Source organism: Melitaea cinxia, chromosome 17, assembly GCF_905220565.1.
Source record: "Melitaea cinxia chromosome 17, ilMelCinx1.1, whole genome shotgun sequence".
NCBI lineage: Eukaryota > Metazoa > Arthropoda > Insecta > Lepidoptera > Nymphalidae > Melitaea > Melitaea cinxia.
In genome coordinates this window covers 5438732-5454789 of record NC_059410.1, presented here as the reverse complement: position 1 = coordinate 5454789, position 16058 = coordinate 5438732, and the positions used below count along the sequence as shown (strand labels likewise).

The following is a 16058-nucleotide window of genomic DNA, read 5'->3' as shown; positions in this document are numbered from 1 at the left end:
TATTGTTGATCAGATTTTTATACTTATTTTTTAAAAGCTTATTTATCGAGAAAGGTTATAGAGTAGGATATAAAAATGGCTTTATATAGCGTATAAGAGACAGCGTAGAACAATAAATATTTTTAAGCGGCTGTCTGAAATTTTATAGTTTAAACGATAGAGATACTACATGTCTTATGTTCATATATTTCTATTATTTTTGTAACTTTGTGAGTGTCATCGTATTTAAAATCGATATAAGATACATTAAGTAAATTAATTTTTTAATAAAGTTATATTCTTGTTACATTGTGTTAAAGTTTCAACTTTATTATGTCTTTGTCAACTAATTATTTTTATAAAAGTTTACGCCGCGGTGCTATTTAAGACTGGAGGCTTTACGTAATTTTATTTTGTAAACATTTAGGAGCGCTTTAAATTATTATCTCGCTAAACTAACAAAAGTATTTATTAAAATTTGCGCTGGAACAGTACAAGCGTCAGCAACGTTCAAAAATTCAAAATAACGAAATGCTGTTCAGTAAAGTTGTGAAAAAACTTTTCATTTTAAAAAGCAATATTTCAACTCTGATTCGTCACTAGCTTTAGGTAGAAATCTTTTTAATATCAAACGTCAGGGTGAAAGGCGAAGTTCTTGAAATATATCCGAATAAGGCCAGTGGACATTGTTACAATGAACAACCATTCTCAGTAATAGTGTAGTTTGGAGCGATTGTTGCTGATCGAAATATTCTACGCTTTGTTGATACTTTTCAGTTCGATTATTGAGAATCTGATATTGACTTTTGTATACATACTAAAACTTTGTTCACTTTTAATACTTATTCTTTTTTCTTCTTGCTAGTACATTAATAATAAAACGTTATACTTTTTCTTATAGTATTTCCTATCCATGATTTCAAGTGACGAGAATAAAATATGACTTGAATTTTACTTCGTGTTTAATTTCTTTATTTTTGATCTTTGTTAGGTTGTGTTTTATCTCTCAAAAATAGTATTAAAAAGTTAATTGCGAACATTTAAAGGCAGCATATATAGATACGAGTATGTGCCGTTACTGTTTAGTTAAAATTTTGTATACATGTGGTTTAGTAGGAATAAAACTATAATCATTAATATACTAGAAATAAAAAAATTAAAGCAAATTGCAACTATTAATAAAAATAACTATAGTGTAAAATAAACATATACAATTCACTCCAGTTCTTCAAATCGATGTAGCATAAAATAACTTCATTTGGAAATCATACTTTTACATGCGATTTCGCCAGCTCGTATATTATTTCTGAAGTTTCCGTTAATCGCTGTAATATTTCATAACTTATAATATCCCTTAGCGAAATTCGTTTAATTATTTTTTTTTAAATAATCATATTTCTATTCCCCCTTTTCAATACTTAAAACCAAAAATATACTTAATTATACATTACCTATGAAAATAAATTTTTTTGTTTAAGAAAATATTATGATTATTATTTTATAGTATAAATAAGTAAAATTTAGTTAATTACGTACTTTAAACAAAATATTACCCAACACGATTATTTGTATATAAATCCTGTAACAGCTCTTATCATCGCTCCACAAGTTTTAGCAGAATTTCACAATTATTTGTTAACTCGCAGAAACAAGACTCGAGTTTCATAACAAATGAACCCGATATTATTCTTTTCATTCATATCTCCGTTGGAGATATAAAAAACAATACAAATTGTTTAAGTCGAAAATGTAGCAGTCAAGCATTTTTTGATTATTATTTTTGCTTTTCTTCAATTTAGCTTTGGTATTGTTCTCACCATCTTATGTCCAATGAAACGTTGATTGGTCTATCCTTGTTGATTGATCACCACGATTTAACCTACAAACGTTTATTGAAAACATTGAACGGAGTGTGGAGTGAAAAGTTACTCAGTTGATAAGCTTTATTTGTTGGTAGATTATTTGTCTTTAGTTTTTGTATTAATAAATAAATAGAAAATATTGTTTTGTATATTAATTTTAATAACGAACATTTTTATAGACTTACTTTACGACGAAAGTCTCGGTTACATCGTATATATTTGTATTTATACAAATATTTGTTTTCTACCAGCGAATTTATCCTTATACTCGTAAGTATATGTATGGCGGGCGGTTTAGTCAGAGAGCACGCAAAGTTACCCAGTTAACCTAAAATCTCAAAACGATCGTTACACTTAGTGGCGAATCCAACCCAAAGGCCCCGTTGACTGTTTAAGCTTCTTCATCAGCTTAGAAGATGAAAATTTTATCCAGTACACTTAATCCACACACTTTATCCTCTTGAATAACCTCTGGTAATTTGTTACAAAATAATTGTTTTAACAAAAATATTAAATATTCCATGTTTTGTTTAAATTCGTCCACTAGGTATTTCAAAACATTAACGAAATAAAAACAACGGTTAATAAAAAAGAGGTATGGCGAGAGAGTAAAGTTCAGTAGAATAATTTTATCACATAATTTATATTCAGTCTTCCATTGTTCACTCCGGAATGCAACAAATTATATTGTGTTGCAACGTGGAAGAACATCTAGCAAATATAACCAAAACTCCTGTCTGGACTGTAGTAATAAATTATTCTGGTCTTCATTATTAATTGTATAATATGTAAATTAAGCTTTAGAGGTACGAAGTGATTACAATTTATAAATTGTATTATAAAACAAAGGCTGTTTATATAATTATGCCAGGCACTCTATATGTATCTATACATATAAATAAAATTTTAGTGTCTGTTTGTAATATTAAAATAACCGATTTTTACTAAATGCATCCATAGCATGCACGGTACATATACCCAAATATTTTTTTTACAATTTTACAATTTTTGTCTGTCTGTCTGTTTCTTCCGGCTAATCTCTGAATCGGCTGAGCCGATTTTGACGGGACTTTCATTGGCAGATTGGCTGTGTATTTCAAAGCCAGTAGTTGGATGGTTATCCCGCCACCGGTCGGCTTTTTAAGTTCCATGGTGGTAGCGGAACTGTGTTATCCCTTAGTCGCCTCTTACGACACCCACGGGAAGAGAGGGGGTGGCTATATTTTTTAGTACCGTAGCCACACAGTACAGTACCGTAGCAACACAGTACAACACACATAGTACATACATGTAAATACCCAGTTCGACAATCCTATACGTCGAATACTACATAGAACTTAACTTTTGAAAAGAAATATTTAACATTCTTACGATACATCAATTATGTTAATCGTATCTACGTCACTATTATTATATATTCATAAGCTGTACTCATATATTATGAATATTTTATTGATGAGTTTCCCCATGAATATTACAGTGCAACTTGATTTAAATATTTCAGACTCACCATAATTTACAGTGACTGCGTCATTGAATTATAATAAATTGAATTATTACTTTTAAAACTATTATTTTAATTGCGTTAATTCTTTAATATTTTCATAAGATATGTGATACATAATATCTACTTATTTAAAATTGTACTGTAGATTCACTGTAAGAATGTGAAAAATTCTTATATAAATAACTAACAGTTTTAAAGATACTTAACATTTGGAGAATAAATTATCATCTAGCAAACAAATTCTCATTTTAACGACCATGTTCCCTGAATTTCGAATGGAACGGCCATCGTATTCGTAAACAAACTAACACTTTCGACGGGATGTCGGTGATTTATAACGACAGATATGTTTTTTTCACAGGTGGCAGTACTAAACGAAAATGGCGTCATCGGTCCGCAAATAGTGCGCACGACCGGGGCGATGGCCCTCACGTAGCGGTATGGAGGAGGACGAGCGGCGGCTGTCGTTCCCGCCACCGGCGCCGCTGCACTCGCCCGGAGAAGAGATTGACGGTTCACGACTGCTAGGGGAAATCGTTCGCACACTCGAAGCCACAAACCCTGAGGCGGTGGCGCCACTCGTCGCGTCACAGTCCCGTGATGCACTCGACGCGGAGGAGGAAGAAAAGCCGCGGCGCGAGGAGCTACGGATTCCTCTCGATGTCACATTCTCGGATTCGGTGGGACGGAGTGATGAACCGCGGGCAGTGGTCACTCCGTTCACGCGGGAATCCGCGAAGCGTGCCGGCTCGCGTGGCGCGCAGTTGGTTCGCGAGTTCGGTTTCATGCCCCGGCGGAGGCTCAGCGTGGAGGACGGAGCTCGCCTGCCGAGAAAGTATGAACCGTTTCCGCCGAAATTATACGGACGACCTCTGGAGGAGATCGACAATTTTATTTATGATGAGGTGAGTGTGTTACTGTTATTTGAGTTATACGACGCCGTAACGTATTAACGCGCTGTTTGACAATAGCCACTAAAACCGTTAATCTACCACATAATCGTAAAACGAGTTGAAATTGATTACAAAACACGTCTTAAAGATACTTAATATGTAATTAAGAAGCAGAAGCTTTATAGTTTAATCGTATACTCGTACACGTGTAACTTTTATGTAGAACACTTAATCTTCTTTTGAAAGTATATCACCGCAAGCCGGGTGGAATGTAATTTTGTTTAACTTTTGCATATTTAATGATGCTTCCATTGGAAGTATTGCGCATACTCTTTCGCGTATATTAATAGTTTTATTCACACATGCATTTGCTGTTACTAAGTTTTTAATATTATATAGAATATTCAACAAAATTGCTTAAATAACTGTATAAAATACACAAGAAATATAATAATAACAAAGGGAAGCTAAATTTGCATATTTAACATTACATTTCGATTTATAAAAGCGAAGAGAAGGTGTTATATATAAAATTAAATTGTTGATGTTTTAATGTCGGAGATTCGAAACGAGTGGCAATTTGCGTTGGTTTACCAGTCGAGTGTCACACAAGTGCTTCAGAATGGCGTCGTAAAACATGACGACGTCACACACGAAACAACGCACCCTTGTTATTTTTGTTACACACATACCTTATTATTTGCCGAAACACCTGCATTTTTATGTAACATTAATTTTTATTTTGCAGAATACGATTTGACCTGTATTCCGAATTCTTTAGATAGTTTTAATTTTGTTGTGATACAGTGAAAACTCTCAATGCTTTCAGTTAAATTAACACAAAACATCCTCCTCTCATAATTTCTTAACAAGAGCAATATTAAACGTTATTTTTTTTTAAACACTTAGTCATCTGATGCGTATTGATTGGTTGGCAGAATTAAATATCTGTCATAATGTAGCGATCCGCCCCGGCTTCGCACCGGTGCCAATACTGATAGTAAATATACTACAGAATGTTTTTATATACAATATTCACAGCTTTTTTGTTATTAGACAATACATCATGTTTTATTTAGAGGTTACTCTTGAAAGAGCGACATATAATTGGTCATGTGATAATGTTATTTGCTAGCAAACGAAAAAATAACCGACTTCAATTGCATCAACAAGTAATACAACGTAAGTAGACGAAAAAAATTAACAAACGCACTAGCGTCACTACGATTTTCGCGGATGGCAGATTTTTTTGTAGACCTTTGTAAGATGTACAATACTGTAGAATATTATTTTGATCTATCTCGTAGCGTTCAGCCAGCGTTTGCAACGTAAGCGCAAAAAATGTGTTTATTTATGACATCACATTAGAAACCTCTAATATTATTATCAATGTTTCTCTACTATATTATGCATTTATTACACATATAAACCTTATTCTTGAATCACTCTATCTATAAAAAAAAAAAAAAAAAAAACAAATCCATAGGTAATTTATTGTGTATAATATTGACCAGTTTCAAAAATGATATTTTCGTGCCATTATTTCTTCGTGGTCTATGTGTAATACAGTGTGATCAGCGTTTGTAAGCCTAATTTTACTAATTTTAAATTTCTTTGTGAAAGTTCGGTTAGTATGTATGTCTTTATTGGTGTATTGGCTATTATGTACAATATAGGTAGATTTTTTTATCGGAGTTTAAATTTTTGTTATTTCTGACTTTACCATAATTCCGGTGCTGCGGTAAGTGTACTCATGCTCCGTACTGCGACTATCACGTGCTATTTTCGAACAAATTTACGTAAAAACGATCTTTACTGCAAGATTAAAATACGATACGAACTGACCTTTAACGATTGACAAATCGACACTTTTAAACAAAATAACGCGTCAGACATAATATTCTAATAAAATTAGTAACATTGCGTAGGCTAGAATATAGGTTTAGAAATTCGAAAAATACCCAAAACTGAATCGGAGCACCCCACTGTCCACGTGGTCTTGGTCTGCCCTACCCCTAGATTGTTTTTTTTAAGCCGCGGAGGCGCGGAGGGAGAGCAGCCCTCGCACGCAAGGGCTGCACTTCCCGCAGCGCCGGAGCCAAGCGTTACTCTAACCTTAAAGGTGGTAGGTTAATTTTAACAGTAACAACGGGGTTTAACAAAAATTTAACCTCCGATAAAAAAATCTACCTATATTGTACATCATAACCGGTGTATTTAATATGACTCGATTTAGAGCAAAGTCCAAGATACGAAAGATGCCTGTATTGGATATTCTTTAAGGTGATGACATAAGTCTCATGTCCAGCGGCGTGGAGGATCTTCAAAGCTATATACATAGATGCCTTACATTAATTTCTACAAGGTAATCTAGGTGTGGTTTTACAAGTGAATTGTATTATTGTATTTAACTTTTTGCGATAAAGGTAAGATTTTTGAGTATTAAATATTAATTAAAAAAAAATGGTGCTTTTGGAACACTTGAAAGAATAAATTCCTTCAGGAGCTTTATTTCTATTCAACACAGTTTTCACTTGTTGACTAGACTAATTAAACAACTATGTATTTTAAATGTATGTATTTATTCGTAAATGCCTTAAAATTGTTCGCACCGATTTAAAATTAACTTATTGTAAAGAAATTTCTAGAAGTCCGCAGAGCCAGAATTGATGTTGACGGTGATCTGGACTAGAGGAGAGGTCGCAACGGGGACGACGGGCTCAATGATTGCGGGTCCTACATCGATGGGGTGGAATTCTTCGCTGGGGTCGATGATTGCGGGTCCAACATCGATGGGGTGGAATTCTTCGCTAGGGTCGATGATTGCAGGGCCAACATCGATGGGGTGGAATTCTTCGCTAGGGTCGATGATGGCAGGGCCAACATCGACGGGGTGGAATTCTTCGCTAGGGTCGATGATGGCAGGGCCAACATCGATGGGGTGGAATTCTTCGCTAGGATCGATGATGGCAGGGCCAACATTGATGGGGTGGGAGTCACCAACTAATGCGGGTCCAACGGCTATGGGTACAAAGCGCGCGGGGCCAGCAACGGCCACGGCGAAGCAAGCAGCAGCAATCAGGAAAGTTTTCATTTTCGCTACGAAGGAAATAATAAATTAATAAAAAAATGTTGTGAAATAAGGAATTATTTTAAATTAAAAAAAAAAAAACACATTTCTTACTTGTTTGTCGTATTGCGTTGGATGAACTATGATCACTTTGGGGAAAAGTCAGATTTTTATACTTTTCTTTATCTATAAACTTTAATATCAAAAGATTATCATTTGAGTATCTTTTACAATTCGAACGTCTTTATCAAATTTTAGAAATAGGCCAATTCAAACAGAACAATATTTAATCACTTTTTTATTTTGCGTTTCTTAATATATCTATACTAATATTATAAAGATGAAGAGTTTAAGAAGTGTATGTTTGTTTGTTTGTTTGAACGCGCTAATCTCAGGAGCTACCTTATCGAGATTATTTATTTATTTATTATTAGATAGCCTATTTATCGAGGAAGGCTATAGGCTATATATCATTACGCTGAGACTATTAGGAGCGGAGCACCAATTAAACATGTTTCAAAATCGGGTTTTTTTTCCTTTTGCTTCCTGCGCTGAGTTGCGTGCGCTGCGTAAACTGTTAAACTTTCGCAAAAATCAAGTATGATAGAATTATTCCCCTTTAAAAGTTCCAAGCGGGCGAAGGCGCACGCAGAAGCTAGTTCACTTATATACAAGTATTTGGTTAAATCTTAGGATATTTAATTTGTTTTTGTAATATTATGATTTTTTTCTGTACTTCCTACTACCAATAGCCTACAAACGACTCAATGACAAGTAAAAATGATATTTGCGATTAGCATAGAGACGGTTTGTAAAACCTAACGAAGCTCACCTTTAGCATATTTTTAGTCATGATCCTACTGTATAGGTATATCTATGCTGCATCGATATTTGTCGAACCACATAACCTAACACCACAATTACTTTTTCATACTGGTCGTAGTTTTTTACGATACTCGGTAGGTAGCTTTTGCTACCGAAGAGGACTTGTCGATGAATTTTGGTGTCTTCTAGGATGGGCTCCATTTATTAATCAAAACTTAGAATTTATATTTTTGTGTATATGATGATGATTGGTGTCGTGGTCAAAGCACTACGATACGAGATTCTCGTCCCACTAGAGGACTCATATCTACTTATAATTTTAAGTAAATAGTAATCTATGATAAATTTGAGTAAAGAATAAAGGGAATTAGGTAAAATGCACTGGTCTATTAGTAATTATGGTGATAATTTGTAATACGATAATACTTCGTTAGCCCATGAGGGTTTTAATAAAATATAAAGTAAGTTGTGTCAAAGTTTAATATTTTTATAGAACCGAAAACTTGTCGAAAACTGGTCCTTGTCGTTGCATATTTTAAACGTAACTTATAAAATCATTTTACTCACACTAATTCACGTGTTAAGCTCGTAAGACATAGGTACAATAAATAGATTAAAATTATCTTCTTATCAATGACGTTTTTTACTTTTGATAACAAATGCGAATTAATAAAACGGCTGATATATAAGTAGATATTTTTTTGATTTATAATGTTTTAAATAAAAAAGGAGCCCGCTGCTATATAACAAATGAATTTATGACAGTCATATTACCGTTTTATTGGCCCTTAACGGAAGCTTATCTCTTAATTTACAACTAAATTACAATTAAAGTAGTTTTAAATATAATATTTGACAGATATTTTATCGTTGTCGATAAACAAAATACCCAAACAAATTACTAGGTGATTCGAAAATTCCAATTAATGCAAATAATGCTTAAATTCTCATTCTAATTCAATAATGCTTAAATAAAACTCTCATTGTGTTATTGTTGTTTGATTTATTTGTTGATCTAATTTCCACAATTTTTTATTAAGCCTGTTTTAGGAGAGTTAGAGGCCTGTTGAGGGATTAAAATGTGAGGTCATTAGCAGACAGTTGATATGGTATTGATAATTTTGATTAGATTTTTTTTTACAGTGATAGTCAATTTTTAAATTCATTCATTTATAGATAACAAATGTCAGGTAATTTGTATTACCCTTTTTTTGTTGACCCAGAGGAAATCCCTAACGGATGCCTCCAGCCCGGGGGAGCTGGAGGGTATGTCCGATTCGCACGGACTAAAACCTCTGGGGTGTTCCTTCACTCGCCAGGGGTGGAATCACGGGGACGTATTTTTTAATGTATTTTTTCATCATGCCATATTTAGTTCCTGCCTTTTTATGTCTATTACTTACGTACAAAATAATTTCTATGTTTATACATCTGCCTACTGTGTGATTACGACAGTAAAGAATATGACCACCCCCATATTTCTCTTTGCGGACGATCTTTAGATAATTAAAATTATTAAGGATGAAACTGATGTTGAACTGCTTGACCAATATCTCAATTTTCTAATTCAATGGTGTAAGGTGAACTGCGAGTACCTTTGTGCCAAGAAGTGCCATTTAGTTTGATTCACCATGAAGAAACATTTTTCAGAGTTCATATTTTATAGGTTCTGAAAGTTGAGTTTAGTTGGTTCGATAAGTGATTTGGGAGTTAGAATAACTAACATATAAGCTTGGTTTCAAATACAATCTATTTACTTCTATCTTAAAAGTTATTTTGTTTATAACTAGCTTTCCACGGTTTGTTCCGCGTGGGTTACAAATTTTTTCCTTTTCCGTTATGTGCCTTTAAATAGAGTCTTTACCTATTACAAAGAAAAATAATTCAAATATTTCCTCGCAATATTACATTGTGTATTAAAAATATAAATAACTGGGTCTTTTAAAAGATTCCGCTAGAACTCACAGCACCGAAACAGTGATGGCAAATGTCAATTTGAATGAAACCGCGATCAATGTCAAGTTTATAATAAAAAATAAAGTCTGTCACACGCGGGATGTGTCAGATATAAACCAACTAACATTTCTTTGTCGATACTTTTCAACAGTTGAGTTATAAAAACAAAAAAAAAATGTAAGGGAAAATAAAGCTAATTTTAGCACAAGACTATGACTAGCACTGTGACTACACTAGATCTACGAAATCAATTTCATGTCAGAATGGAAAAATAAAAACAACTATTATAAGACGAGACGAATTAGTGATATCTATTATGAAAAATTATATTAAATATTATACTACTGTTTATAGTTTATTTTTTTCATATTTATTTTCACTTAAAAGTTTTACAGTGTAATGATAAATGTGAAGTGATCACTCACCAAGAATCTCTGACTCTTAAAATGACAATAGTTTCTCTTTCAAATGGAAGACGAAGCGCCAAAGTACTCACACGAAAGTCGTTTATGGAACTAGTCATCAAACGAGCAGGTGGGTTACTTGACGTTAAGTGATCTCCGCTATTTCGGAGCATTTTCAATATGAATACGACCATAAATACTTCGCTGACTATGGAGATAAAGGCGTAAGTGTAAGAAAGCTGAAGAAAAACGAATGAGGATATTGTGACACTGATTTAAAATCGTTTTCGGTGAGTATAGATAGACATGAAAGCAAAGTATCATAGTCTTTCATGAATATCTGTGTCATATTCACTGAATACTTTTAGCTTACGGTTTTCTTATTATTATTATTATCATTTTTTCCTGCTTCCTGGCCTGTCATTGTTGCCATTTAGAACATTTATAATTTATTAATATTTTCAAATACTTTTTTAAGATTTTCTTGTAGATACTCTACTGTTCAATATTTCGATATGTATATTTTTTTTGTTAAGACGACAAATTACTTCATTAATCGGATATTAATCAGATACATATAATATATAAGATCAATCTATAATTCATTATAAGATTATTTGTAACAGTAGAAGTATAATATGACCAGTAATATCTATTTTTACTTTATCTCTCTTTTTAAGGATAAATTTTATTTTTGTAAGAAAATAATTATCGAAATAGGATATCCAGCCAAAAAGTTATGCAACATTATTCTAGCGGTCGTGAGCGCCCTATGCGAGATTAATACAAAACTATCCCAATGGGATTCTATAATCTATAAGTTTTGAATAGTCATGCACAAATAAAAGCGACAACATTAATAAATTTGTTAATTTTCGTCAGCTTCAAACTAACAAGCACGTAACTTATTTTCATTACGATATTGTTTTTTATTGAAATATGTAATTTGTTTGCAACTCATGAGAAAACGTAGCAGAATAAGTGGAAAATGTTTGATGCTTTTGTACGTGCAGGTTGGAGAGCTTTTGTATGTTACATGTGATGCGGAAATCGTGAGAATAAGTGATGAGAATTTTGTTAAGAGTTCAACATTATAATTTACTTCAGTATAATTATTCCTAACAGAAGTTTATATACAGATTACAGGTAGGGGAATAAGTTTTAAGCTGTACCTAGGAATGCTATAATTTTGCAGTATTTAAAGAGGCTATCACAAATCATCCAAAATATAAATTGAAAAAATTATCAGTTAGCAAATTTTGCGTCAGCGAAAATCCCAAATTCAACTAAAAAATATTACCAATTTTACAAACATTTTTTAAAATGAATATTATTCAGGAGTAATAAAGTAATACCCTACATATTTGTTAAAAAAAATCTAAAGCGACAACTGAAAAAATTATTCCTTTTATTCAGAAAATAATTAGGGTTTTCCGCTCCTTTATTCCTCAGGGCCGTTAGACTTCTAAATGCGGCCCTTATTTAGAGTTTTCTTCAGTTCATTCTAAGTTATTTTTAAATCATTAATTTAATTCAAATCTGTCTTACATTTTGATGCTTATAATATCTAAAAATAATGTTAACAATATCGTGACACTTTGTAACTTGAGTATAATTGTAATATTTAAATTAAGCGTTAATGCTATTTACATTTTGTTGTATAGTTTATTAATTTGCAAGCGATATCTAAAAGTATTCTGACTTAGCTTATATAAAAATTTTACAGCCACATATGATTCGCGGTTTATAGATGCGGTATTCTCTCAGGAGGATTTTGGGACAAATTTTATCAAAATCTTTTTAGTACCTACTTTTTGTAGAATATTAAATACTCTTTTATCATTTTCATATCCTCAAGAACATTCACACTTACATTATAATTTTTTATATTGTAATTTTAAACGATGTGAAAGCAAGGTGAATCGAAGCCTGGCGCTTCTTACTTATGTTAGATCAAAAACAGACAGTTTGACAGACTAGTTTATATATTACATATATAGAGATATACGAAGTCTTATTTATTTATTAATAGGACAAAAAAACATTGTTTGAAACATGTATACTCGTATACTGAAAAGCGCATTGAATTAATTGACTAAATCGCTTAAAATTCTTTAACTGAAAAAAAAATAACGTTTTGGAATCCATCCAAGCGATCGGTAACGCCCGCCGCTGACGGTGCGCTCGATCACCCCTTCTGAAATTAATTTCCATAATAACCCGTATTTTGTCAGCAATAAGAGCCACAAAAGGCATTGGCTTTAAAGGCCTAGCGATATTGCACGAAAGTCGTCGAGGTCGAGTCCACTTCGGAATAAAATTGCCTTCTGTATCACTGGCGGTGTGTTAAGGCAACATTTCGAAAGTTTCGACTCATTCGATAGGGTTGTCGAAGTTTTTGAACATTTCGATCAGTTTCAATAGAAATTTCGTCGATGAGACTGGCTTAAAAGAAGGATTTAAACCCGTTAAGCAATTTGATAATGAATTTATTACATAATTCGTCTTTGTATTCGTCTTTGTATTGTGTAGATATTTATTTATTTATTATTGATTTAATTATTATGTTAATGATAATTTTTAGAAAATAACACGAATAAGAAATAAAGCAGCAAATTGTTACATTCATGTGGAAAATTTGAAATTTTTTGTGGTTTTCTGCAATGAATCGGGAAATCAACAATCGGCTAGCCCGTTGGCGCAGTTTGTAGTGACCCTGCTTTCTGCTCCAGGGGTTGTGGGTTCGATTCCCACCCCGAGTCTGGGTATAATATATATATTTATTTATATATGTTAATTAAAAAAAATATATGTGTAGCTATACTAGTCGGCTGTTACCTATAACACAAGCATTAAGTTGCTTACTTTAGGAACAGACGATCGTGTGTGTATTGTGTAGATATAAAAAAAAAATGAATGTATTTTCAAACATCTGCTTAGCTTTATAACTCCAACCTAGACCTCCTCTATGCTTTTGTAATTATTGTCGCTTTTTTCCATAGCTAGTTGCTTGCATGTTGACTCTTCCTTGTTGACAATTGGGTTAACAATTAACATACATATTAAAATTATTACTAACACAATATGGGCTTGTCTCGAAATAAATGTTATTATTATTAAAATTGATATAACGTTAGATATATTCGATATAACAATGGAAAGATATGTCATACTGATGAATAAATCAATACATTATGCATACGTAATATGTGTTTGTTTTGCATACACGGATGATCCCCAGCAGTCTATTGAGAGCGCTGTAGATCGAAAACAGTGATTGGCACTTGACATACAGACTGCATGTAAGATAAACAATCCAATTAATATTACATAACGATTTGAGATATTAGTCTTATTTCATATGATATTACAATTATTGGTGAAAGAAAATTCGTCCTATTAATTACTTATTTTAGTGTTCATATTTATTTTGATTTGAAACATGGTCGTTAACCATTTTGTCCTAAACTTATTAAAATTCAGTTGCTTAACTTTTTTACACATTTATGCATTTAATATCTTAGTTTTAACTATTACTTACTTATTTACTTTCACTTCAGTATTCTATTAATGGCTGGCTGTCTTACGTTAGAACAGGGTATATTTTATTCAAGTATATTGTAATCAATCTTTATGTTATTTATCACTTTTGAATCATTTAGATATTTTGAAATAATTTTTTTTTGTACTCAAGCACAGATTAAGAAAAAAAATTACATTTAAATTGTATTTCAATCTGTGTTTGTATTTAAATAATTGTGTTTGCTTGCAAACGAAAAAAAAAAAAAAAACGACTTCACTTATATAGACAAGTAATATAAGGTAAGTTGACAAAAAACGTTAACAAAGGCACTAGTAGTCACTACGATTTTCGAGGGTTTCCCTCGATTTCTCTAGGATTCCTCATCAGATCCTGGTTTCTTTATGATGCTACCACTCCTAGAACATCTCCTTTCGAAAATTTGTTTTATCAAAATCGGTTCATAAACGTCGAGTTATGCCCGAACATACATAATATATATATTTGTTGAATGGTTGAATTGTGGAACCCTCTCCTTTTTTGAAGTCGGTTATTAAAAATACTTATATAATAATTGTTTATAAAAAGAAAAGTATCTAAGTCATCAAAAATAGTTGTACAGAATTTAAAAATGTAGGCTGGTAATTCTGCGAATATTTAAATAAAATATATGACCCATTCACTTCCCGTGCTCTCACGTGCACTAAGGATTAATGTGAATAAATTTGCTGTAAAATGGTCTTAATTGCAAAAACTTCGCATCTGGAGCCTGCAATGATTTACTATTATCCGCCGTTAATGTTGAGATTTTACAAATGTAATTCGAAAAATGGCCGTTCTTGCACGTTACACAGGTATTTTCCTGTAAATTATCGCTGTTTCAATTTTGTTTTTATTCAAGCCAATGTAAAACAGATTATACGAGATAGTTAACGGGATTTCATTGTTTATCTCTTAAGGGTCGTGGTTGGATGTTTTACAACCTGAACTGAACTGGACGGAATCAGTATGACTACATGAAGCGGTTAACTGTGTGAACTGAACTCAACTAAATCAGCCAGTAAATAACTATATCGGCCAGCTGGCAAGATATTAGGCTTGTCCATAACGGCGAAGGGATGGAACTTAATCTACTATGCTTACGTTATGATATTGGAACCAAAAGATTAACGTGCTCTCCGAGGTAAGGAAACGACCTCAAGGCGCTTTCTAAAGCATTCATATTTTATATTTGATCGATTTAACTTACTTTAAAAAAAAAAAAAAACAAACCAAGTATTTAATTTTATTGGATATTTATATTAACGCTTATTTTTGTGTTGGCTGTTTTATGAAACCATCGGTGAATTTTTAGATAGTAATATTAACGAACAACGTCAACATTTTTATGGTTGACGTATGAAATAAAAATACGAAAATGAGAATAATTTAAGCAAAAAAATCCAAATAAACAAACGTGTCGCTCAGCGAAATTCAAAACGTATTTGGTATTTTACACGCCTCCAATCTGTGTGCATTGGATTATTTTTTTAAAAATTAATTACAAAACACCTTAAAAATTAGTTTTTAATACATGCGAATGCATATAGCATTAGCGTATATGATGACTTATCGTTGTCAATCAACCTAGACACGATTATTGAACAGTTTGCTAGTAGATTTTTTATTTTATATCTATTTTTAACGGTTTTTTTAACTATCTCGAATGTCAAGTCCATCGTATCCTAAGCTTTTATCTTACATAAGAAACAAAAAAATATATTTACGCCGACGATTCGGATAAATACTGTGACTACGAGTGAAAAATACGTCAGAGACTAAAATGATTTATGAATCGCCTTATTTGATAGATGTACTGATGAAATACTATGTTCTCAACGATTTTGTAAATATTTATTAATATTCGGTTCTTGTATTTAAAAAAAAAAACTATTCATTTGTTGACCGACCGTGTACTTCGTACTCACACGTCGTGTTCAAAACATAAATAATCTTTTTTTTTTTTTAATGAAAATAAAAAATATTGTAAATATCCCGTTTAT

The 16058-nt window shown here is 32.3% G+C and overlaps 1 protein-coding gene across 1 annotated transcript in view; it reads left to right on the top strand.

Moving 5' to 3' along the window:
* The first annotated feature begins 3788 nt into the window (after positions 1-3788).
* The window catches only part of LOC123661686 (sodium channel protein 60E), a 167558-nt gene continuing 155288 nt past the window's right edge, over positions 3789-16058 (top strand). The window contains exon 1 of the mRNA XM_045596637.1: positions 3789-4253. Within this exon, the coding sequence (XP_045452593.1) occupies positions 3789-4253 (465 nt within the window). The remainder of the gene's footprint in view (positions 4254-16058) is intronic.